The sequence below is a fragment of the Rhagoletis zephyria genome, unplaced genomic scaffold, assembly GCF_001687245.7.
Source record: "Rhagoletis zephyria isolate East Lansing unplaced genomic scaffold, Rhagoletis_zephyria_1.1 Rzeph_scaffold_00120, whole genome shotgun sequence".
NCBI classification, from domain to species: domain Eukaryota; kingdom Metazoa; phylum Arthropoda; class Insecta; order Diptera; family Tephritidae; genus Rhagoletis; species Rhagoletis zephyria.
Window position 1 is genome coordinate 331,636 of NW_016157204.1, and position 26,677 is coordinate 358,312.

The 26,677-nt window shown below is 35.6% G+C and overlaps 1 protein-coding gene across 1 annotated transcript in view; it reads left to right on the plus strand.

Moving 5' to 3' along the window:
- The window catches only part of LOC108378851 (serine/threonine-protein kinase MARK2-like), a 404,011-nt gene that overhangs the window by 292,288 nt on the left and 85,046 nt on the right, over positions 1 to 26,677 (plus strand). Inside the window, exon 10 of the mRNA XM_017635164.1 lies at positions 12,006 to 12,236. Coding sequence (XP_017490653.1) covers positions 12,006 to 12,236 — 231 coding nt within the window. The remainder of the gene's footprint in view (positions 1 to 12,005; positions 12,237 to 26,677) is intronic.

Here is a 26,677-nt window from a genome sequence, read left to right on the forward strand (position 1 = left end):
TAAACTGGAAGCTGAGCTTAAAGTAAATCCTAAGGCTTTTTGGAATTTTATTCGCTCTAAGCGTGGGTCTTCCAGCATACCGGCTTGTATATGCCTTAATGGTAAATTCTCTCAATCTTTGCCTGACACAGTTGAATTCTTTGCTGAGTACTTCAAATCAAACTTTGATAGTGAGGCTGATAACCCGAATAACTCTCACGCTCGCTCGAAATTATCAGAACGCATTGATTTTGGTTCCCTCACAGTCACAGCACTTCTATGTCCACGCTTAAACCTTCGCTAAAATGCAATAGTGATGGGCTCTGCGCCTATTTTATGTCGCACTGCAGTTCATCTTTATGTGTTCCTTTATGTCATATATTTAATTTGTCTCTGTCTTTTGGCACATTCATTGATAGATGGAAGATTGCATCAATTACTCCAGTATTCAAATCTGGCAATAAAAATGGCATCGCTAATTATAGGCCTATTGCTAAACTCACAGTTTGTTCTAAGCTATTCGAAAAAATTATAAAGGAGAAATTATCTTTCGTTACCAAGAGCATTGTTGAGCCGCACCAACACGGNACAAGAGCATTGTTGAGCCCCACCAACACGGGTTTGTTGTCGGGCGTTCTACTGTTACTAACTTGGCATCTTTCTCTGAATTCTGTGTATCAGCTTTCAAAGATAGTACTCAGGTGGATACCATTTATACAGATTTTTCGAATGCCTTTGATAAGGTGTCGCACGCAACCTTAATATATAAACTTCAGTCTATCGGCTTTCATTCTGCCTTTCTACAATGGTTAAAATCTTATCTGTCTAATAGGACCTTGTTTGTTGAAGTCGAAAACTGTAAATCCCACTCTTTTGTGGCAACGTCGGGTGTTCCCCAAGGGAGTATCCTCGGACCTCTTTGTTCGTCCTTTTTATAAATGACATTGGCTCCTGTTTCAAATTTTCTAGGTTTTTACTCTATGCAGATGACCTCAAACTCTTTCGTAGAGTTAACGACTCGTCGGATGTTTCTTCTCTGCAGTACGACCTGAGTTACCTGGTCAGTTCGTGTCATACGAACAAGCTTCACTTAAATGTAAATAAATGTTTTCATATGTCCTTCTCAAAATCTTCAAACATTATTTTTTCTAATTACAGTATTTCTATCACTAGCTTGGCCTCTGTGAAAGAGTTTGTTGACTTAGGCGTAGTCTTTGACTCAAATTTTTCGTTTGTCAATCATATCTCTTACGTGCTTCCAAAAGCCTACAGTAACCTGGCTTTCCTGCGTAGATATGCGAAAGTCTTTAAGGATCCATACAACAGGAAAGCTTTATTTATCTCTTTAGTACGATCAAAACTAGAGTACGCTTCTATTATTTGGAACCCCATTTACGGCTGTCATGCTGCCAGACTCGAAAGAGTGCAGAGAAAATTTGTTCGTTTTGCGTTAAGTTCCCTTAACTTTGATGACCCGATGCCCTCATATTNTAGAGTACGCTTCTATTATTTGGAACCCCATTTACGGCTGTCATGCTGCCAGACTCGAAAGAGTGCAGAGAAAATGTGTTCGTTTTGCGTTAAGTTCCCTTAACTTTGATGACCCGATGCCCTCATATTTTTCCCGTTGTAAACTTATTCACCTACAAACTCTTGAAACTAGAAGAATTGTCCAGTTGCTCATGTTCGTTTTTAATTTGGTTGTTGGCTCTTTGGATTGTTCGGTCCTTCTGGAGAAGATATCCTTTAATGTGCCTCACAGATTTCTACGCTCATCTCTGCCGTTTTACTTGCGTGCTACTAAGGCTAACTATTACCATTTTGATCCGATTTTCCGCGCTCTGACAGAATTTAACAGGATCTCAAAGAGTCTAAATATTGATTTTTCGTTGCCGAGAAATATTTTCAAGTCATCTATTGATTCATTTTTCTTATAACTACGTGTGTATCTAAATCTATAGTATTTAGTTTTAATTATGATAGTCTTATTTTTATCTAGTCTGTAAGATTGTAATCATAGACTAAATAAACTGAATAAACATAAACATAAACTTCGGTAGCGACACTACAGCCGGCACTAACACTCTCACTTCTAACGGTCATATTTTCAATGTTAGGTGGCTTATAGGCTTTCAAGAGGCTAAACTTGTTTAAGATTTCGACCAAGTCATCCGGCAGGGGAGTGCAAGGAGTTCTGTTTCTATAGGACACCAAATCGCTTTTCGCATATCTATTTTTTATTTTAGTTAACCGTATGTTAAATAATTTCAAGAAATCACGCCCAAAGATGACGGGCAAAATTATATTTATTTTAACGTTTTTTATTTAATTTTTAAATTTCACAAAACAAACACACTACCCGTGTCAGAAAGAGAAATGAATTTATTAAAGTTTGCACTCTCCCGCGGGTTGGTCTTAAAAGCAATACTTACAAATTTAAGTGATTCCAATTCCATAAGTTCATCTTCTAGAACTGCGGCAACTTTTTTATCGGCAATCGGCTTCAAAACTTTCCGAGGATTTGTGCATGAATAGTGGTCGTGCCCCATTTTCCACCAGCGGAAACACGAACCACTGGGGCGCATCGGATATGGGCAGCTTCGCTTTATATGCCCCTCATAAAGCAATTGAAGCAGAGCGATTGGCTGTTCTTTCCAACTTGGTTGCTAACCTTTCCAGCGGCAGGCTGCTTACCGGAGGCGGCAGGTTGTTTAAAAGCGACGGCAGACGTTATACGTCGAATGATGCTGGAGTTTGGCTTAAGGTATTTTGTGTAATACCGATTCACTAGCCTCTTTAGCTCATCCAGTGACTGCGCCGGCATGAGCAACTTGATGTTGTTAATCTTGTTTCCGATCCCGTCAAGAATTAGGTCAATGACATCGGTTTCCCGGATGCCGCCCTGCTTCGCCAAAGCCTGCATGGTCAAAATATAGCAGTGCAGGGACTCTTCGAGGTGTTTCCACTTCCGCTCGGTCAGTGTTCGATAGACGTCCTGGTGACTGACTGCACTGTCGAATTCTTCAATGACCGCCTTCTTTACGTCTCGATAGTTAAGCGCAGAGGTCGTTGTTAGGAACACTCGAGCTGTTCCCTGGAGCGGCGTAGACTTAGCAGTTTGAACTGATCTTCTGCATTGAAAGTACGTATAATTTCCTAAAAAAAAAAAATGGTGCACAGACCGTGTGGAGTTTTCACCAGTAAATTTTTGTACAGCGTGTTCGATGTCTGCGAACGAGGCTCTGCATCCGGTGGGCCTACCAATCGTGTTTTCCAGCTCATAAATCTGTTTCAGTTCGCGTTTCTTCCTTAGTTCCCTAAGCTGTTGTCAGCAATATTGTGCAAAGCAGCGGAGCTAGTGTCGCTGGCTAAACTATTGAAACCGTCAGGAATGCTTGCAGCAGCGGAACTTTCATAACCCAAGGAGCCGTTAGTAGCGGCGACGGCGGTTTTGGCACGAATATTTGCGGCAGAAATTTTTTCGGCATTGGCGGGAATTTCAACGGCGGGAGTATTAGCGACGGCAGTATTTGTGGTGGCGGGCGTAGCAACAGAATATTCACCGATGGCGGTATTAGTAACGGCAGCGCTGCTTTCGCGAACATAACTGGTACCTCCGTTAGGGCCCGCAGTACCGGTGGCGGCAACTGTACGTTGGCCAACGGTATCCTCAGCGTATGCACTGGAACCAGTAGTAGGGGTAGCAGTACTTGGCTTTACGACTCCCATGGCACTGGCTACGGAAGTGTCGTCGTCCGGAGCTGCCGAATCTTCCATGTCGGAGATGTTCTCCTCATCCTCCTCGTAAAGCTACTCGCTGATGCAGTGTTCAGCGTAGAGACGCTTTAGTTGGGCCACCATAAGCGCATCGGCGAGATGTTGCTTCGTAAGGCGTGCGTTTTTGTGCATTTGTTTTTCAGGTTTAGCTTTTACTTAACAATGAGTACTTGGACCCCACACCTGAAGCTTTTACGATCGCAAAATTTAAAGTTTATTTTAAATATAAAAGTGCTCTTCTCGGAGCGCGTGTCGATTCTGACCTTTTTCGCCCAGAAAATTCTCTATATTAATTGAGAAAGGCGAGAGGATAAGGAATAGCGGAGAAGGAAAAAGAAAAAGGAATTTGGTAGGCAGAGCTGCAGTCAGGATTGCCAATCACACAACAGGGTTGCATTCGAGGATAGAGAAATAGAAGTGTTAACAATATGTACATGTTATGTACCAATAAGTTTAATTTCTTAAAAGTAAATTTAAATCCATTAATTGCACATGCAAATCTTTAGCAGCTGACCACACACAGTGCGGGCCATTTTTGTTTACAAAATTCCTTGCATAACATTATGCTATTGATATTGTCAATCTTAAGTTTATTTCTTAGCAGGGTGTCCAGATTGTTTAAAAATAGAAGAGCCATTTCAGAAAAAAAATCGTAAAAATCACCAATTTTTTTTATAAAATTCATGAAATTGACTTAAAAATCTTTAATTTAAAAATGAGATATTTTTATAACAAAGTTTTCAAAACCAAAAAGGAATATAATGCCTTCAGAGTAATAATAAATAACACAAATCACTTGTATGATAGTGATGTACAAACAATTTTCTTTAAAAATATTCATATTTTTAAGAAAATTTGTATAAACACATTTCCCATCAGGACTGCGCAATTGATAAATTTATTATAACTCATATTAATTGATTAGTCGCACAATCCGCTTTTATGCGCTCGGCTTTAAAAATTAAAAAAAAAAACTATAATAGGGCGAGATCAGCTATTTCCACAAATGAAATTGCAAATTTCATATTCAGCGGGAGTTGTCACAAATGGTGGTTTAATATCGGCAAATGCTCGATACGCTACAAGAAAATCGATAACAATAAAAAGTGTTGCCACGTCAAAATTTAAGCTCTAACTCCATAACCTACTTATCACGTGTTTCGACGCATTTACATGATAGCGCACAAAAAATTGACTTAAAGGGGAAAAATCGCCAAAAATCGCCACATGCGATTTTCTAAATTTTTATGCGCAAAAATCAAAAAAAAAAAACGCCAAATTTGCGCTAAATCGCCCAGTCTGGACACTGTCTCTTAGTTTAGTTTTTATCAAAGAAAGCGTTGAAAACCTGCGTTCTACAGCCGCAGAGCCATGTGGTAATGAAATTATGTTAAAAATAAGATGAGCGAAATTCATGAAGTTATTTTCGTTCATTCCATTTTCAATAAAAAAAAACTTTTTCCGAAAACTTATCAATATCCAGATCGCTGGAAATATCAAGCTCACTTAGCCTCAGTAATTTCCACTGCGTGGTTATTATATCAGGATCGCAATCTATGAGATGGGCAAACTTTAACAAAAGAGGTAAAATTGGTAAATCTTCTTTAGAAACTACCTTAGCTGCTGTTATTACTTGTAAAAGTTTTACAAATCAAATCTTAAATTTATTTGGTCCAAAAACTCTATGTAAAACTTTAATATATTGGTTTTAACTTCAAGAATTTCAGAACAATTGATATTACTTTTCATAGATATCTCAGCTTTTGCTCCAACAAAAATGTCAGATATTTTAATATGATTATCTTTATTCTTAAAATCAATATTAATATTGTTACTGATCGCATCTTTTGTAATAAAGTTACTCAAAATTAAAAGATAATGTGCTTTCATAGTTGCATATAAGTATGGCAAACGAGAGCTTTCAGCTTGGAGCTTTTCTAGTGAAAGCCATCGTGTTTTACCGAAGAGTAGTCCTGAAATTCCTTCAGTTCATGTATCCTCTTTGGACTGTGGGAAAAGAAACTATATATGTATGTTGCGGCACAGTGTCTCAATGCTTTTCGGCATTTTTTTACAAGCGTAGCTTGAGCAAAGGTGAAGTGAGTGGCATGTGAACTTCATATAAAATGAATCAGTTTCTGCACTCAATAATGTTTTCAGCCCGCCCAATTCTCCATCCATAACATTGGCTCCGTCAGTGGCCAAACCAATTAGGTTTCTTATTTTTAAAGGCAGGATTGGCAAAGGTTTAAAAGGTACAAATGGCAAATAATTATATGCAAAATGGTGTTTGAAATATATATTTTTATAATTAATGTTTAAAAACTTAATTCAACTATCCGACCAAAATCTTACTTTGCCTACCAACCTACCAAATGAAAAAGAAGCGACCAAATTTGGTCGGAAAAGACCAATAGTGGCAACACTGTTTCCAACGTTCATAGTATATTGGAAATACACTCCAGATGTACTCGAAAAAATTGGAAACCATAGTAATAAGAGAGAAAGTGAAATCCAGCTCATTCTTGAAGGGAAACATAAGGCATTCAATCTTCCTGATTAAAATTTCAGTTCGATAATGGGCTGGATTTCGAATCCATAATGAAGGTTCCGTTTTGCTGAAGAATGGCCTAGTTCTCGAGTCGAATACTAACCATTGCCACATTCGTTATCGAAGGTGAGAGATTCGAAAAAAGATTCGTTTTCCAATCATTTTCGAATTGTTAACCAAGCCCCAGGTTTATTGGGAAACTTCAAAATTACGAAAGTCACGCACTTTTTTCTGAAATGCTGTTGCAAATGGCTGCTTGCCAGCCGGTCAGATCTGTTTAATTGGTTGATGCGAAATTCTCTTGAACTAAAACGTTGGTAGGTATTTATGTATTTAGTTTCTTTATAAAGCCTTGCTTGAGCTGTAAAGCATTTTAGTTTTAAAATACTCGCCATTAAACACAAGCTTAATCTTTAAATTGCATTTCAATCGGACACGTTTTTTCAAAGTATTAACTCAAAAACTCTCAGTTTTAAAAAACCGAAGTAATAACTATTTGAATTTTTCGTACATTCACTGGTGTAAAGGTAAAAATAACACAGTGATACAAAAGTAAAAAAAAGATGCATATAGAAATTATGTTTATTTATAGCCCATAGGACTCGACTATACTTATAGTTTTTCTCCATCACTTCGTTTATTAGGTTTTTACTAACAAATATAATAAAACTTTGGTATTCTTCAAGTTAAAACTTCAACTTTGTTGTGTTTTGGTTGAATTTTAAATTTTTTTCTTTGTTTGAAAGACAAAAGAAACAAGTTTGAAAATCGGCTTTAGAAGGGCTTCGTATTGCTATTTTACTTGAACAAAAACGTAAATTTTTCGAAAAACAGTTTCTTCACGGTCTTATTTGATCGCGAGGAATAAAAAAATCTTTTGATCTTTATAAAGAAGTACACTCAGAAAAAAAAATCATTGATGCTAGGAAAAAAGTATACATATTATTCTAAGGAAATATTACCTTGAAATGGCTCCAATGACATGACTGCCTTAATACTTATGAGCAGGGAACGGATTTTTAGGACCTAAAAACCTATAAAAAAGGCAAAATAAAATAACGAAATAGGCTGGAAAAGCAAAATAAAATAGCGAAAAAGGCACTAGGTGTTGCAAAAAAGGCAAAAAAAGACAAAACAAAATCGCGAAAAAGGCAGGAAAAGGCACTAGGTATTGCAAAAAAAGCTAACTAAAAAAAAGCACTAAAACGACAGAAAATACGAAGAACAATCAAAAAATACATTTATTTTAAGAATGTTTATATTACAAGTAAAAAGAGAAAAACTATGAACTAGTTTCATTATATGAAAAATTTGTACTTTGAATCTTTGACTATTTTATCCTTTCGGGTTTCTAACTCATAAAACTTTAATCTGTATAGTTGTAGTAACATTGAACCACAAGATGCATTTTGAAGTTTTCTGGCAGCATTTTCATTCGATTTTCGCGAAGAAAAGCCTTGAATATACTAAATGTGTGCTCGACGTAAGTTGATACAAGNGCAAGAGGTCCTTGCGCTTCTATAAGCCGCATAGGCAATGTGTATATTTTTTAATCTTAAACAAAAAAAATTGTAAATGCTATAATCACTTTTTTAAAGGTAGAAAAGGCAAAAAAGGCAAATATCTTAAAAAAGGCAAATATCTTAAAAAAGGCAAAAAAAGGCAACATCAAATGTGTATATATGGAATCAGGGAAAGCTAAATCGTGGACATTCTTAATCGAATATACTCTATCTCTTTAGCAGAAAAAAAGGCAATTTCCATAAAATCCGTTCCCTGCTTATGAGAAAACGATTTGGCTCAGTTTATGGAAAACACAATTCCTTAATTTTTAGGAAAAATTTACTTGCCACCCGTGAAAGGAATAAGTATGTCATTTTGCTCGCGGCAGTGACAATGGCCCACAGAGCGAAGCTCTGGAGTGCTAGTCGAGAGATGCAAGGTTTGAGTCCCAGAGCAGGAAATTTTTTTTTTGTTTTATTTATTTTTTGAATTGCAATTTTTTAAATCGAATTAAAAAAAATTATCTAATTTATATTTTATGTTATTTGAGTATTTAGGTTTTTCCACATATGAAATTAATTTTACTACTTGTAATTTATATTTAAATTGAAATAATTGACTTACCTTATTCTAACCACCTCCAACCGGATTCGAACCTGCGATCTCAGAATTTAAAGCAGTAGTCTTCACGCGACGCCACAGCCGACATTTGACAGGAAAGCAATTAACTTTGTCTTAACAGCACTGACAAAATTCAAAATTATTTACGCAAATTATTACTTATATTGATGAAATTATTACTTATATTAAGTAAATTTTCCGCTTCAAATTTATACCGCCCTATTTTTAAATAAAGGAAAAATTTCTGAAATTGAGTAAATTTTTCGTAATATTAAGGAAAGGACAGTAACTCGAAAATGAGGATACTGTTTTCTTGATTCAAGGAAATGCTTTTTTCTGTGTGTATATAAAATCAGTTTTCCAAAAGTTATAAGTCAATTAAAATCGAATAAAAATGGCTTAGTAATGCTTTATTTAGTGATAATAAGTATATCTGTGTTTTTCCTAGAAATATTTACGTTTTGCTTGTTTTTTATATACGTCGCTGCTAGTACACATCTCTTTTAAGAGACCAACAGTAGTTGGAGAGTATACTAATTTTGCTCTTTCCAACATAACGCTGTTCAATCTTTTGAATTTCCTGGTGAAATCCTAAACCCTGTTCATCACTCATCTGCCCTAAATTTGAAACATATTAAAATGAGCATGCAGATGGTGCAATTTAATGGACATATTGCAACCCATTGCATGGTAGGCAGTCACCATGCCACTTCATAAGTCTACATAATGTTCACTCTTTTTTGTTTTTAAGAAAATTTTCACACACAGAAAAAACACCATTCCATGCATTTTTTTCTAAAGGCGTCATTTGTTGTAAAAAATTGCAGTCCCTAATCAGTTCCCGTAGTTGTGGACCGACAAAAATACCTGTTAAAAATATAATTAAATTTTGTTTTAAATCATGTAAAAATACCTTGTACCTTCTTTCAATTTCGCGTAAATTTTTTCGTGGGAGAAATTGAAAGTTTTTTGGAAAATTTACGTTTTTTTCTGTTAAAAGACCAATACTAAGCCCTTCTCCAGCCGGTTTTCAAACTTTTATCTTTGTTAGAAAGGTAAAACCCATGTCATTCCAACAAAGAAAAAACAATTTTAATTCGACCAAAAAACAACAAAGTTAAAACTTCTTGAATTTGTAACTTGAAGAATACCAAAGTTTTATTATATTTGTTAGTAAAAAACAGATAAACAAAGTGATGGAGAAAAACTGTAAGTAGAGTCGTGTCCTATATAATTTCTATATGAGAACGCCTGCCTATTCTTTGTGTAGCACAGTGTAATTAAATCTATTTTCATGATATTTAAGTTTTGTTCCGGGTTGAATTTCTTCCTTTTTTTTGTGGTGAATGAGGCATTTTTATGAATACCCTTTTGAATAACGATTATAAGAAATGTTCGACAGTACTATCGAGAGTATCTAATATTATACACACACCGACACTACAAATGGTAAGGTTTGGCGTCAAAATAGTTTAGACAAAAATGTAGATCATGTAATGTTTTTCACATCCAAATATGATAGAAAATTTAATAGACTTTCCTGTGTAGAAAATTTAAGATTGGCCAACTGTATGTAAGTGGCTATATCTCAGTAGCTGTTAGACTTTCTTGAATTTTGAAATTGTATTTGAAGTAAGCGGAAAATTTTACATTAGAATTCATTGAATATGTCGCAAGTCGGACAATTTTTTTCTTTCTGTCAACTTTCGTATAAGCCTAAAAATATTACTCGTGAAATAAAAATTCTGTTTTTTTTTTTTAATGTGTATAAGTGTACGTATTTATATATGTACACTGATAATGGTCAAGCTGTTTAGTAGAAGGTATGAAATTTACATAAAAACCTTTCTCAAACCGACCATCTTTTCTTCCCATTTTCCTAGTACACTTCCAAAATACAACATTGAGCCAAGGTAGCACAAAAGCGAGCTGCCACAATGTATGTACATCACCTTTTATTATTGCATCATGTTCAATTACTAATAAAAGCACTTTAACTTTAAGCATACCCAGTTGGCATTTGCAAAAGGGCTTCTCAAACGAAGGCCTTCTCGTAGGGCTTCTCATAGGAGGCCTGTCAGCATGTTTCCTTTTGATGCCCTTCAAAAAACCCTTCCTGAGAAGCTGCATAGGCAGATTTTTGTGCTTGCAGTAAGGGTGGGTAACTCAGCCATGCGATCAATTATGTGAGTTACGGTCTGTATTATTTAATTGGAAGAAGAATTATTTGTATTTGGAATTTTTGAGTTCCAAATACGAAATTTAAATTACAATGACTACACTTGCGATCAGCTAATTAAGCCAGCAACGTTTTGATCAATTTTGGATATTTTTATTTTGTTTATTTAATATGTATTAGTTTTTATGAAAAACTACCTCATTCTATAACAAACATCATATAAATCCACATTTCAAACTTTGTTCAAAAATTATAAAAAATTGCAAAGTTTCAACTAAATTTTCAACTTTTTATTGAGATTTTGCAGAATTTTTCGGAGTATGTAGTTTAATAGCCCAATAAAACTAGTATAATAAAGTGCAAGTTATTTTTCTAACGGAATTACGCATTTTTTCGACAATCTCAATAAATAGTTGAAAATTTAGATGAAACTTTGCAGATTTTTTATAACTTTTAAACAAAGTTTAAAATGTGGATTAATATGATGTTTGTTATAAATGAGCTAGTTTATCATAAAAACTAATACATATTAAATAAACAAAATAAAAGAGCCAAAATTTATCAAAACGTTGCTGGCTTAATTAGCTGATCGCAAGTGTAAGTAATTGTGTACAGTATTATTTACATTGAAATTTATTAATGTTTTTGTTATATTCCTTTGTAAGCCCTTAATTTAATTAAATAAAAAGCCATTAAATGGCAACAATTCATGCAGGGGTTTTAGATCGTTTCTTATGGAAGTATACCTTAAAGCCCTTCTCAGAGAAAGGGAGGTGGAAGGCCTTACCTAATGAGCCACTTTGTAAGTACTTACTTTAATTAAATAATAAGCCACTATAACAGCACAATTCAGGAAGGGCTTCTGCAGCTTTTCTTATGGAAGTGCACATGGAAGCCCTTCCCAGAGAAAGGGAAATGTAAGGCCTTGATAAGTGGGACATCTCATACAAAAAAGAAGGAGAAGTAGAAGTGCTCCTGTCTGCCAATGGAAGGACTAGAAGTGCTTCTAGAAGGGGTTTCAGGCCCTTCTATTGCCAACTGGGCCCAGTTGGCATTTGCAAAAGGGCTTCTCAAACGAAGGCCTTCTCGTAGNTGAAGGGGTTTCAGGCCCTTCTATTGCCAACTGGGTATGTATGCATATATGCACATATATTCCAAAAATGTACTTTTAATTGGTTTAATTTTATTTTTATTGTTTTGTATTTTCTGATGTGCTTTATGCATTATAGAAATACCAGGATGAAATCGTAATTAAAAAAAAAAAAGAAATATTTCACAGACTGGTGTGTATATGACGTTAGCTTTGTTTTATAACCTTTATTAAATATTCAACAAACGAACCAAAAAAAAACAAATTAAATTATAGTAATTGTAAAATTATTACATTTTTTACAGGCCACTGCCATTTCAGAATCTAAGACATACGCTAATACTGAAACAGAAATCGAAGCAGAGGTTCAGAGCGAACTTAAAAACGGTGCATTAGGAGGAAAGAAAATTTCAAATTCAACTAGTTTCGATTTATCATCTAACGGACAAAAGGCTAAAGCAAATTTTCACTTCAAAATGTCGGCGGAAGCAGCGAAGCTTTTCCAAACATTGCAAGAAAGTCCACTTCCTCTAGAGGTACAATGCCGTTTTATTTGAAATTTGAACACAGAGACGTCTATATGCTGACATGTGTATGTACTAGGGCATTCAATCCCGGGATCCAGAATCCTGAAATCCCGGCATCCCAAACAATTTTCCGTGTCCCAAAATCCCGGGATTACAGCTCCGGGATCCGGAGATTTTTACTGATTTATTTACAGAGTGAAAGTGATGTTGAAAACGAAAAAATTAATTCACATACATTTGACATGAAAAAACGAGAAATACAGAACACAAAAATTTGGATTCAAAGTGAGCTTGAATCATTAGCACTCGGAAGTGAATTTCAGAACCTGCCTGAATAACTGTACTTGTTCAAAGATTTTGTGCAAGAACTATCCCAGCAAAAAGAAGACACCTATTTTTTTATTTGGTCATGATATTCGAAAATCTCGAAAAAAAAAAAATTCCCGAAATTTTGAACTCACGGAGAAGTATCTTTTTTTAATTGTTTGCAGTTAATAAACTATTTGTCGGAGAAAATCAGTTAAGGTATCAAAATGTGCGTAATCGGCTTTCCACGAGAATGTGAGATAGATTAAAATAAAAAAAGAAAATGCATTATAAAGTCGAATTTTTTATTATTTATTTTTTTTTATTCACTTCATCATGTTTGATTTTTATTTTTTTTTTCAACCTGAATAGTTGTCAAACTTTATGTGAGATAGATTAAAATAAAAAAAAAATTTGCATTAAAAATTCGCATTTTTTATTTTTTATTATTTTTATTAACTTCGTCATGTTTGATTTTTATTTTTTTTCAACCTGGATAGTTGTCAAACTTTGTGGAGTAAGCTGTAAAAATGTGAGAATGGAAACACCAAAGCTGTAGAAGTTACAAGTTTTTTCGTACCTGCGTACATAAACTTTAGTATAAACATGCACTTGTGGTCAGCTGATTAAGTGACCTTTTGACCAGTTTTGTTTATTTCTCTTTTGTCTATTTAATGTTTATAGTTTTTTTTACAAAAGTTTGGCACATTACATAACCAGCACCACATAAATCCCCATTTCGAATATCGTAAAAAATTATAAAAATTCAACAAACTTTCACAACTACACCCAAAAATTTTAAACTTTTTATTACAATATTTTGGAAAAATTCTAGAAATGGGGATTTATGTGCGGTTATGTAAAGCGCCAGAATTTTATAAAAATTATAAACATTAAATATACGAAAGAGTAATAACCAAAAGTGGTTAAAATGTTACTTAACTTAATCAGCTGACCACAAGGGTATATTTTTTGCAATGCGGACGTTTTTTTATTATTCTCTATACTAGACTCTATATTTCACATCTTAACTACCCTTTTTAGAAAACATTTTCTACAAAACTGCTAAGGACCGATTTCATAATGAAATTAAAGAATGTTTTAAAATTTTAAGGATGCTTTATTTTGCTGATCGATTTCATAAAGCTACTTTAAAGATAAAGGTGCTCATAAAGGCTCTTTAGTTAGATACCCAAAATGGAAATTTAAATGACATAAAGGTCCCTTTTGTAAGAAAAAAAGTGTGTCATTTTCGTAGTATAATTACATATTTATGACAATTACCTGATGCAATATTGCCGAGATCAGCATTGCCAATTTTGTTATTTTCATTTAAATGAATCTTTTGTTATTATTCAATTGCCATTGTATTATGAAAGCACTTCTTGTTTAAAATACATTTAAATGACACTTTAACTAAAAGGAAACTTTTGCAAAAGGAATTTTAAGTGTTTCATTATGAAATTGGCCCTAATTTTTTTTTTCTAAAATGAGTAATAAAGAAGTGAACATTTGCATAAAGTTTAGAATTCCAATTTTTGGAGTTTCTGTTGTAGTATTCGCCATAATTTTATATAGAGTTATGTTTAAGAAGCTTCCCAGAGGAGAAATTTTATAGGTTTTCTGGGGCAAACCGTAGTTCAACATGCATCAATTGAGGAAAAATCGAATGTCGATTCTCGAATTTTTGGAAACGATTCGCGGATCGAATCGGAACTACAAAATCGAGAAAAAATTGTCGTGTATTAATGTGTGGAATGTTTTATTCCCTTTAGAAATTTAAAGATTAGGTATTTATTTAATTTAAGTTACCAAATTCTACTTACACTTTTGTGTGATTCCTTCGATATGGCAGCCACGAATGCCGCTATTTTTGCTTTGCACATAAAATTTACGATACAATAGGGTTGCCATCTATACAAAAATACTATTCTTTTACAAAACCCCAAGCCGAGCCAACATCCCCCCTTCGTGGGTCAAACCAGATGCACCAACATCTAACCTGGCCAGTATACAGGCTGGGCGTTTTTATACGCCGCCCGTGTTTGAACTCTCGCAGCTACTTTTGTCGCAACAACAACTACAGAAAAACCGGGGCGACAGGTTCTTCCACCAACTGCAATGGTAGTTATAGTGAACAACGTCACTGGTCAAACAGCAATTGTATGCGCTCTCATTGACAACGGTTCCGAAGCAACGATAGCCTCGGAACACGCCGCTAAAACCGTTGGCTTGACTCGCACTCGAACTTCAACGGAAATCTCGCATTCACTCATGTATCAATCCGGATTTTCACACTACAATGGAAGTAGCCTACGTTCTTAATTCGCTCGCTATCCATCTGCCCAGTGAGAAAATTGTGGCGCAGCAGTGGCCGCACATACTTGGCCAGCAACTCGCTGATCCCACTTATTTCCAATCTCGCCGTATAGACTTGCTCCTCGGATATGATGGCTCGTATCATGTTACCTGAAACTCGCATTGGAAAGTTCGACGAACCAGTCGTACAACGCACACAATTGGGGTGGATCTTGACCGGCAATGTAACCCCAGTTTCCAAACGCTCAACGAGTATTCGCTGTCACCACTCCACGCTTCAACTTGAATCTCTCGTTCAAAGGTTTTATGAACATGAACAAATACCTGCGGACCGAGCATTATCTCTCAGAGAAAACTGGTGTGAATTTTTTGCAAACGCATAGTCGTCAACCCAATGGCAAGTATTTGGTAAGACTTATATTAAAGTCAACTCATCAAACTCAAACAATTAGCAAGTCTAAGCAAACAGCATTAAATCGTTTTTATTGCCTAGAGCGCAAACTTCAGCGCGACGAAAAACTATGCAGGCTTTACAGCGAATGCATCAATGACTACTTCGTATTAAATTTAATTACGCCTGCTACAACAAGGGAGAGCGATCACTGCACCTTCACTCCGGCGAATACTCCAACAGTGACATCGTGCGTTTTGCCACATCATGCGGTGCTTAAAGAAGAGAGCTTAGCGACTAAAGAGCGAAATACACCACACAAGCGGTTTGACAAACCAAGCGAAATTTCCCTTTGCTTCAAGCCAGTTGTGCTGTGTATGGGGGTGTTTGAAGGTTTGACAAACCGCTTGAGGGAAATTTGAGCAAAAATCAAAATTTTTTGATTTTCTGGCCGCCATGTTGATGTTTGATCAAACCGCTTGCGTTGTGTATAGCAAAATCGCCTCATTCGCAACGAAATTTTCACCGAGTAAGGACGTAAGAGAGGAAAATGAAAGAAAACCATAATATTTAGCATTGCGAACTGGAAGAAAACTAAAATTCTTTGCTTGAACGAGTCATGTTTGCATGGTGTATGGCGAAATGGGAAAACTAGGTTTGAAGAATGTTTGACAAGCCGCTTGTGTGGTGTATTTCGCTCTTAAGTTACGCATTATTTTCGATGCTTCGTGTAAGACGACGAATAGCAGATCTTTGAATGGTGTTTTGGGTACTTGCCCGGCGCTGCAAAACGACTTGTCGGCAGTAATCTTGAATTGGCGAAAACATAAATACGCGTTCACTGCTGATATCAGAGTGTCCAGATTGGGCGATTTAGCACCAACTTGGCGCTTTTTTTTTTAGATATTTGCGCGTAAAAATTTAAGAAATCGCCTTTGGCGATTTTTGACGTTTTTTCCCTTCCCTACAAGAAAAGGACTTTTTTCTGACCTCTTCTTAGTGGTCACTAAAACATACACATATGTTAAAATAACCTTAGGAAATACAGTAAGTAGAAAAGAGACATTTTAGCACTGGTGGTAAAATCCTCATGTGAGAAAGGGAACTGGCAAGGTTTTTCATGTTCAGGTGACCGGTCATAAATTCGGGGGTAATATGAAAAACCTGACCAGTTCTTTTGTGTACATGTGACTATGCGTCCCTTTCTCACATGGGGATATTACCACCAGTGCTAAAAGGTATCTTTTCTACTTACTGTATTTCCTAAGGGTATTTTAACAAATGTTTTTCTATGTATTGGTGTATATTTTAGTGCGGTAGTGAAGAGGTAAAAAAAATCCCTTTTCTTGTAGGTTTTTTTGTGCGCTATTGGGTAAAGTAGGGTAAGTAGGTTATGGAGTTAGAGGTTCAATTTTGATGTGGCAACACTTTTTATTGTTATTGATTTTGTTGTAGCATATCGTAGAGCTGAAAAACTATCGATAGTGTTCCCACTCGATAGTTTCGAAAGTTTAAGTTTTGCACCATCGGTGGTATCGATAGTAACGTTTCGTTTTTAATGGGTAATTAAGTTTAGAGTTGCACTTTTATATGAACTTTTTCGCTTTATTTACATACTTGTTTTTCACCAATAAATTTAAAATTAGAATGATAAAGTAGTGGAAATAGAGAAGAAACTATCGATAGTCATAAAGGCTATCGATGGCGGCTACAACTATCGGTAGTAACAACCTAAAATGACACTATCGATGGTGTCGATAGTGGCAATAAAAGGCAAACCATCGATACTTTTCCAGCTCTAGCATATCGAACATTTGCCAATATTAAACCACCGTTTGTGACAACTCCCGCTGAATCGGCAGCTGAGATAGGGCGTTTTTGAAACGAATTCTGAAATAGGGCGTACTTGAAAAGTTTTTTGAGATAGAGCGTTTTCGAACTGGCTGCCGAGCCTCTTACAGTACCGCGCATCGAGCTGACGACAGAATTGGCACCCCGGACGAAACGGTCGTTTAAGGGTAAAGTTTTATATTTGCCCATTTTTTATTGGACCGACGCTACAATTGTCTTGTATTGGATATTCGGTGATCCCAGCCAGAGTAAGTAAAATCCTTCAAGCCTCTTCGCCTCATCAGTGGAGCCACGTCGATACGCTTCAAAATCCTGCCGACTGTGCAACTCGAGGATTAACTCCTATGGCTTTATCGACATTCACGCTATGGTGGACTGATCCACTCAGCAATGGATGTGCAAGAGGAACTAGCTGAAGTCAAGCGCAAACACCTTCAAGTGCACTTGTCTATCGCTGAAGAGTCAGTAATTTTTCGGTACTCTTCTCTTCACAAAACGGTACGTGTGTGCGCTTACATGTTTCGGTTCGCCTATAATGCTCGTACCCAAACTGCTAAGCGTTTGAAGGGACCTCTGTCAGTCGCAGTTATGAACGAAAGTTTAACTAAGATTGTGAAGCTTGTTCAACAGGAGCGTTTTTGAAAGAGATAAGGTGCATTCAGGAAAAGAGGTCGCTGCCAAGCAATAGCAATCTTATGAGCTTAGCAACATTCCTGGATGATCAAGATGTTCTTCGCCTACGCGTTCGAATTCAACGAGCTATGTTACCATATGCACAAAGGCATCCAATTATACTACCGAGTTGTCATCGCTTCACCTATTTGGCCATCAAAAGCTCGCATATAACAACTTAACATGGTGGCCCGCAACTAACTATATCTTACATTCGGCAGCAATTTTGGATTGTAAACGTAAGGCGCGCAGTTAAGCAATAATCGCGTAAATGTATCATCTGCTTTCGCAAAAACCCGTTACAGCCACCCAGCTAATGGGAGATTTGCCCTTTCATCGCGTCAATCCACCAAAACGCCCATTTCTAGCAACCTGGTATTGCTTATACTGATGCTATCGAACTAAAATCATCACGATACCGGGGGAACACCACATACAACTGCTACGTTGCAATTCTCATTTGCTTAGCAACGAAAGCAGTTCACCCGGAGGCAGTTACGGGAATGTCATCCGTAGCCTTTCTCCTCGCACTGCAAAGTTCATCGGCCGGCGAAGACTGTGCAAAGATATGTATACCGACTGCGGAACGAATTTTGTAGGGGCAGATAAGGTGTTGGAGGTGAGCCAGCGGAAACTTCTCGAAGACATCAAAAAAAATGTCGTCCCACATCACCGTACGCACAAAAAATGGAACAGATAAGCGCTCAGTCTCTAAGCTGTGTCCATTACCGATACCCACTTATACTCCAATTTAGTCATTCCATATTTTTGCAGCCAAGCACTGCACTTGGCACACTCTCTCCCCTAGGCCAGCGTTACGCCCAAACCAAATGGAGAACTATGCTGGTCCCAGCATGGGGGGTGGCATGTTCGAACTCGTTCGAACTATTGCCTTGGCCGGCGCTGTTATTTTATTATGCAAGCTGTCGCTACAATCTGGCATTCTCTGTGGCGGAGTTAGCCGTTGCCGCGTTCTGGCGTCCAAGTAAATCGAGGGCGAAGAGAGCGAAAAGAGACAGAAAGCGGAGAAAATAAATTCATCAGCTAAGTGAAGTGGTCAACTACTGTCATCCTCTTCGCACGTACATATAAGTGTTTTACTAACCTTGTAATCATATATACATATTATTCTTTGTCTGAAGTTTTTTCTTATAAAATCAAGCCTTCCCTTCAGTACTGTTTTTTTGAAACCCCAATACGATGCAAATCTGCACATAACTCTTATTTATAGGGGAAACGCAACCCGGAATTTTTTGCACACGCCGCACAGTGGGATAATCGACCTTGAAACTGGAGATCAATTCATACGTACATTTAATTTAAAATATTTTGATGTATTTGTATAACTAAATGACAAATAATAGTTTAGTAAGAATTTTTTTTAAATTAATATTATTAAGGTTTTTATGACACCAAAGAGCGAAAAAAGTGACACTCTAGTGGTTTTTCTTATAAATAATTTGTACTATTAATGATAAATTGTTAAAATCATAATCATCATTAATTACAAACTAAATATCATCACTATCATTATCACAATTATCCTCATAATTTTCTTCATCACAATTTCCATCATCAACATCATCACTTTAACGACGTAGTACTTTCAAAAGATTTCTTCATAGAGCAGATTAATTCACTCACGTTGCCAAGTAAAGTAATAACAACTGCTTTTTTAATTGTTGATGAAAAAAGTAATAAACATTGTACTTCATAAGTACCTTTTATACATTAATGAATCCGAATTGTAAAAATTGTCTCTTTGTTTTTTTTGCAAGCTTAGAAAGTAGTTTAAAAAATATAACCTTTAATAAAAACAATCATCATCTTCGCTTGCGTCATTGTCATCGCTATCAACATCTTCATCACCATTATAGTTCTCCATAATTATCAAATATTTTGCTTCTTTCGGCAAATCCTCCATTGTTTTTGGGGTAATTTTCTCATACTTGATATAACAGGGTCGGAACTGATCAAAAGTCTATTGAATCTATGTACCTTCATTCATCTTTTTTTCGGCTGCACTTGCGAGACAACTAGAGAACTTTTGTAGGTCTTAAGGTCTTTTTTCGTGCTTCCAGAGATTCTTCTGACAATCGATCATAGGTAACAAAGAGTGGGATGTTGTCTCTGACCCATGGTTGAAATATTTGTGGAGTGTTGGGGGCATTTTGTCATTCTCCGTCTAGTTAAAAATAACATCACTATCATTATTTCTATTCACTTCACATGTCATCCATGCATATAAATAACAATACCATAAACAACAACAAGGATTACAATTAACACTAAAAATACGCAATATCCATATTCACGGTTTCACATACACCCTATAAATCATTGAGCAAATAAATAACGCCATTCTAAGGCCGGTTTTACAGTGAACAGCTTAGTTCAACGCTCGAGCTGGCTGGTTTTAACTAAGATTATCCAGTTAAATGTTAGCCAGGTGCTCAATTTAAACGCAGTTTACGTGGTCTAAGATTAAATTGGTACTGTAAAACTTTCCCTAAGCTATTATTATACAATTTAAAAAACCAAAATTTATCAGATATGTATATGCACCTGCATTCGACTAATTAGAAACGAAAATCAAAATGGTATTGTTTGCAAATTATGATGATTTTTTTAGTTTTAATAATTTTCATTTAAAATATAGTTCAATCTGTAACAGAAACCACAACAATAAAAGTTTCAAAGCTTGTAAAAATTGCAAAAAAATTAATCAAACTTGAAAAAATCGTCATCAAAATTTCCAAATTTTTATTCAGAATATTTAGAAAATTTTCGTGTATGGAGTTCTGTATCCCATTCAATTGTAGTCAAAGAAAGTGCAAGTCTCAAGTCGTTAAAAATTACTTTGGATTTTTTGGATTTTTTTTTATGGAGGGTGGCGAATTTTTTATTCATATAGAAAAAAATTTTGATCAGGTGTTATATGGAAGAAAATGCGCAACACCCTCCACAAAAAAAATTCTAAAAAATCAACGGTAATATTTAAGGACTTGAGACTTTCTTAGACTACAATTTAAGGGGCTACATAACTACATACACGAATTTCTAGATATTCTGATTAAAAATTTTGAAATTTTGTTGACAATTTTTTGAAGTTTGATTTTTTTTTGCAAGCTTTGAAACTTTTATTTATTATTGTGGTTTCTGTTACAGATTGAACTATATTTTAATGAAAATTATTAAAAATAAAAAAATGCGTGTGTAACACCGTACACATGATAGAAGAGAAACTTTTTAAAAAAGGTGCGAGTCCAGGTACCTACTCACGAAATTGGATGTGTAAACATATGTTTACGGTTCGGCAAACCATTAGGCGATTGAGTTACATACATAGGTTTGGTTAGAAATCAAACAATAATTTCATTTCATCTTATTAATTTTCTGATATACATATAATTTATTTACTCATTTTCCGGTAACACCTCCTTATATGAATTCGCGCTTCCAGCATCCATAGGACCGGGTTGTAATGGAAGTGATTGTATTTTTAACAAATAAATGAAAATGTTTATAATGCAATCAATAGATCCTTACCAATTCGCCATTACCAAGGCACTAAGTAACGTACGCACTTTTGTTTGCAAAATGCATTTATTTAAGTTGAAAGAAGACAAATTCCTTTGTTCGGCATTTATTCTTACTCGCTTTCTATCTTCCAAGGCGAATTCATATATTCTTATCACGAATTCATATATTCATGTGATATTCAAATGATTTTCAGAAAAACTCAATTAGTTTTCAGAAAAGGCCAAATGTGTTTCAGAAAACCTCAAATGATATTCAGAAAACCGCAATTGATTTTCAGAAAAGGTCAAAGGTGTTTCAGAAAACCTCAAATTATATTCAGAAAACCTCAATTGAAATTCAGAAAAGGCCAAATGAATTTCAGAAAACCACAAATGTATTTCAGAAAACCCCAAATATATTTCAGAAAAACTCAAATGATATTCAGAAAAGGCAAAATCTATTTCAGAAAACCCCAAATGAATTTCAGAAAAACACAATTAAAATTCAGAAAAACACGAATGTATTTCAGAAAAATCCAGTTGTAGATTTCCAAACTGTTTTCTTACACTTTACATAAATAGTCTTACAATTAAGTACACAATTTTGAAGTAAAGATCAAAATGGGCATGAATTTCAGGTGTGTTGTGCATGGAGACACGACGCGGATCGTTCAAGAAGGAGAGCGCGGGTGAGTGGGTGAAAGAGCTGTTAGACAAGTGGACGAGCATGGGCAACACATTGTCAGATCTGGTATTGGTGTGCGACAATGCAACCTGCCATACTAGGCTTGAGCAAGTAGTTGGCAGTAGCGGTTCGCCCACCCTTTTGCGCTTGAGAATATTTGGGCAAAAATAAAAAGTTATGTAAAAACTCATATGGGCATTCCTTCTACCGACGGACCGGGAGTAGTAGAAAGGAGACTGCAATACTTGGAAGAAATAATTCGCCAAGCGAAAGAAAGCGTTACTACTGCGGATTGCGCTCGTGCTATCCAGCACTCATTCGGTTTTTTTTTATGCTTTGGCCTTGCGGGATATGTCTATTGGTATTTAAAACATTTCATTTAAATAAATATGCTTTTTTACAAGTGTTATCCTGTTTTACTCCATTACAAAAAGTGGGTGAGGGGTTAATCGGGATATGAATTAATAAGCCATTATGTTTTCTAATGCCGATTTCGTTTCTACCGAAAAATGCGACCTTCTCTTTGCCCTCTACGCACAAACACTAAGAAGAGGGCGATGAGAAGGCAACATTTTTTGTAGAAACGAAAACGCCATAAGAGTGCTGATAAAAAGTCCATAGTTAAAAGTGTTCTGGAAATGATTTCTGAATTACATTTGCGCTTTTCTGAATTTCGTTTGTATTTTTCGGAATTTCAATTGAGTTTTTCTGAAATACATTTGGCCTTTTCTGAATTTCATTTGAGTGTTTCTGAAATACATTTGGGGTTTTCTGAAATACATTTGGGGTTTTCTGAAATACATTTGGCCTTTTCTGAAAATTAATTGAGTTTTTCTGAAATGCATTTGTAGTTTTCGGAAATACATTTGTGTTTTTCTGAAATACTATTGGAAAAGGTGTAGGCAAAATAACACCAAGTTGAACCAACGGTCGCTACGTTTATGGCTTTCTTTAAGAAACATCGGGCGAAAATTTCAACTGCTCCTGTAACACTACCTTATATAAGTTGGCCTTGCTATCATCCTCACATATGTTCATCAGAGTATACCAACGAAGGACGAGTTAATACAAGGAGATAGCGAGAGCACAAAACTACTCTAGAAAATTACACGCACAATGACAAACATGAACAAATTTACAACAAACACATAATTTTTTACAATCAGTACAGTTCGCATTTATATCAACAAGCAGCTTATTAGATTTGTTTGCAACCGCGGAGCTTCCGCATTAATTTTAACATTCGCATTCGCAAAAATCAATGCGGATCTTTTGCGAATGCGAATATTGAAGGAACCGAAAATTACAGTTATTTTTTTACGAGTTAAACGTGGCCAAATATTTTTTATTCCGACATAAAAGTACTTTCCGGATAATAAACAAACCGCTTATCCAAATTAAACAAGTTTGGTATCCAATGAAAGAGGACTTAAATAGCTTTAAAACTGAAATGAAAAATATTTCAATAAAAAATGTTAATTAATTACCATAGAACAAATGCAGGTATGTATTTACATGTAGTATTAAGTTATAAAAAAATATAAATAGAGGTGGTAACCTTCATTCGTTATTTCTTTTTCAGTCCTCTTTCATATGATACCAAATTTGTTTAATTTGGATAAGCGGTTTCTTTATTATCCGGATAGGGCGTTTATTTCGGAATAAAAAATATTAGGCCAAATTTAACTCGGAAAAAATAACTGTTATTTTCGGTCCCTGGAATATGTGCAAGTGCGCAGACGTATATCTAATCAGTCACAGAAGAAAGTATTAAAAATGAGTTAGACAAACTAAAATCGAAAAACGCTGATGACGTGACAAATTCCGAAACAACCAAAAGAATGAGAATGAAGAATTCTTTCGAAAAAACGGTGTTTAAACAACGATTGTGCCATGATGCTAGATTGTGAAGATGAAAATCAGGAGGATACATCCGACATTTGCAGCCCCGATGAAATTCTCAAAAAGTAATTATTGCACCGCAATAAAAATAAATAAATATAACTGAAAGTCCTCTCAACTGGTGCAGTGTCGATCGAAAAGAATTTACAATTTTGCCAAGTTTCAAGTTTTTCAAGTTTGTCGCCTCGAGCGAGTAGTTATATAGAGGCGCAGGTTTGATTTACGATCCTTCAAAAAGTTTTTATTGAGTAGAATGTTCCAATTTTTAAATTCAAGTTCAAAAAAAACATTCAGTCTTATCATGAGTTTAATTTTCCCCGAACCGGTTCACTTTTCACTTTTGGTTTTCATGTACATACATATTTACTATGGGCGAAATACAAATTTTCGGGTGAATTCTTTTTCGGGCAAAACTCAGGATATGGCAGATTGTTAAAAGTTATTAACCTTTCTTTTTTTTATTTACCTAAATCACCTTATTTACCCATCTAAATTATTTCTTAAAAATACATGACATCCACATCCGCGGATGTTAGCTTTTAAACATCCGCATCCGCATTCGCATCCGCGGATGTCTAAAATTTCACATTCGCAACATCCCTACTGCATATGTGCATATATACATGTACACAAACATATGTACATACACAAACATATGTACATACACAAACATATGTACACACGTACAAATATATGTACAACCATTCAAACATACGTATGTACATTAAAGTCCAGCGCAAGTGTATTTGCCGCATTTCGTTCAATAAGTACTCCTTGCATTGTACTCTACTCCCAACACATTGTTACTCTTTTTCCGCATACATACAGTACTTGGCGTTGAGAGAGTAAATACTTGACGTACTTGCTATTACCCCACCAAAGTAGGTACTCTACTTTCTCTCATCGTGTACGAGAGATATTTGCTGGTGCCAAAAGGGAGTAGCAAATCTACTCTCTGTATACTTGTAGTACTGTAAGTACTTGCGTATTAAATTTCAATTCTGGTTGTTAGCCTACTACACCATTTCCAGTTGTAAATGAGAAAGCGTCAAATGAAATTGCGAAAGCGTCATTTGGAAATGAGAATAGTCAATTGTAAATGCGATATCGTCATTTGAAATTGAGAATAGTCAATTGTAAATGAGAAAAGGTCAATTGTAAATGAGAAAGCGTCATTTGTAATTGAGAGTAGTCAATTGTAAATGAGAAAGCGTCAAATGAAACTGCGAAATCGTCTTTTGGAATTGAGAATAGTCAATTTTAAATGGGAAAGCGTCAATTGTAAATGAGAAAGTGTCAATTGTAAATGAGAAAGCGTCAATTGAAAATTAGAATAATAAATTGTAAATGAGAAGGCGTCAAATTAACTTGCGAAAGCGTCATTTGGAAATGAAAAACTCGTTTTTATTCAGAAATTATTTAGATATTATTAAAAATGCAAGTTTATTATGTCCCAACTTGCATATCTTGTAAAGATAAAGCATTTCCAAAAGAAAACCAGAAAAGTGTTCTCTATCGAGCTACATACATTTATCCGAGACATACCGTGGATACATCTGAGCTTCAGGTCCAAGATCTTCCGATGTTTTTCCCAGTCATTAAAGCGTCTGGTCAACCATTGTTGTAATGAAAGCCAACGGTTTTTGTTTAACCAATTCTGGTCCTTTTAATTAAATTTTTGTCTTTACACTTATTACATAGTTATTACGAGAGTCGAATAAATGGTTTAAACAGACTCAAGAAGGTCATGATGAACTACATACATACATTTATATGTATATAAGTAATTCGTGAAGGTTTTTCTGAATTCGACCGACATCGTTTTCATCCGAATATTGACCAGCTTTATTTTCCTGACTTCTTATCTATGTACAAACTCTAATAATATGACGTAGCTTACAAACAGCAAAGATGAAGATCATAACCTTCTGAAAACTTAAAAATTCCGTTTTCAAACGCGTTTTATAGCGAAATAATTGATTAATTATTATCAGTGATAAGCAACTTTAAATCATCTATTATATATGCGGAGAGGCGCCGACTGCTCTGGGCAATCGACTCTTTCAAGCCCTTCAAGTCCCCGGGACCGGATGGCATCATTCCTGCGCAGCTGCAAAAGGCTGTGGAGGTCTCGTGCCGCTGGCTCACCCCTATCTATGCGAGCTGCCTAGAANTGGAGCTTGATATGTACATATGTGTATCTAACAAAGACTTTACTAAACGTTTGATCGCAGACGTGCAATTACATTGAAAAAGCGTCCGAAAAGCGTTGTACTCCTTCATCCCTAGTTCCATCTATGCTACACACTTGGGTCAAAATTTGAGAAGAAGGTTGAAGGCGATGTTCACACGGTACAGGGAGGCATTACATTCAGCTTCCGCTTGCCTGATTTCTGGAGTCTCCATGCGTCTCTGGCAGCTAGGCGTTAACTAAATCCTGGTATGAATATCGCTGATTTCTTAAGTTTGGCTGAAACATTTCACATATGTACATATATAATTGTCTGAATTTCTAAACATGGCGGAATCAATTGAAGCTGTGAGGCAGATATTAGTGATATAACTGACATTCCTCTGTAGACACATTGACTTCTACTAACCGAAAAATTCGTGAAATTTTAAAGGAAAGCTGGTGAAGTGGGTGCACCACACGTCAATATACTAGCCAACCATGAATGGCCTACGAACGAAGGCTTTTAACGGGTGATTTTTTTGAGGTTAGGATTTTCATGCATTAGTATTTGACAGATCACGTGGGATTTCAGACATGGTGTCAAAGAGAAAGATGCTCAGTATGCTTTGA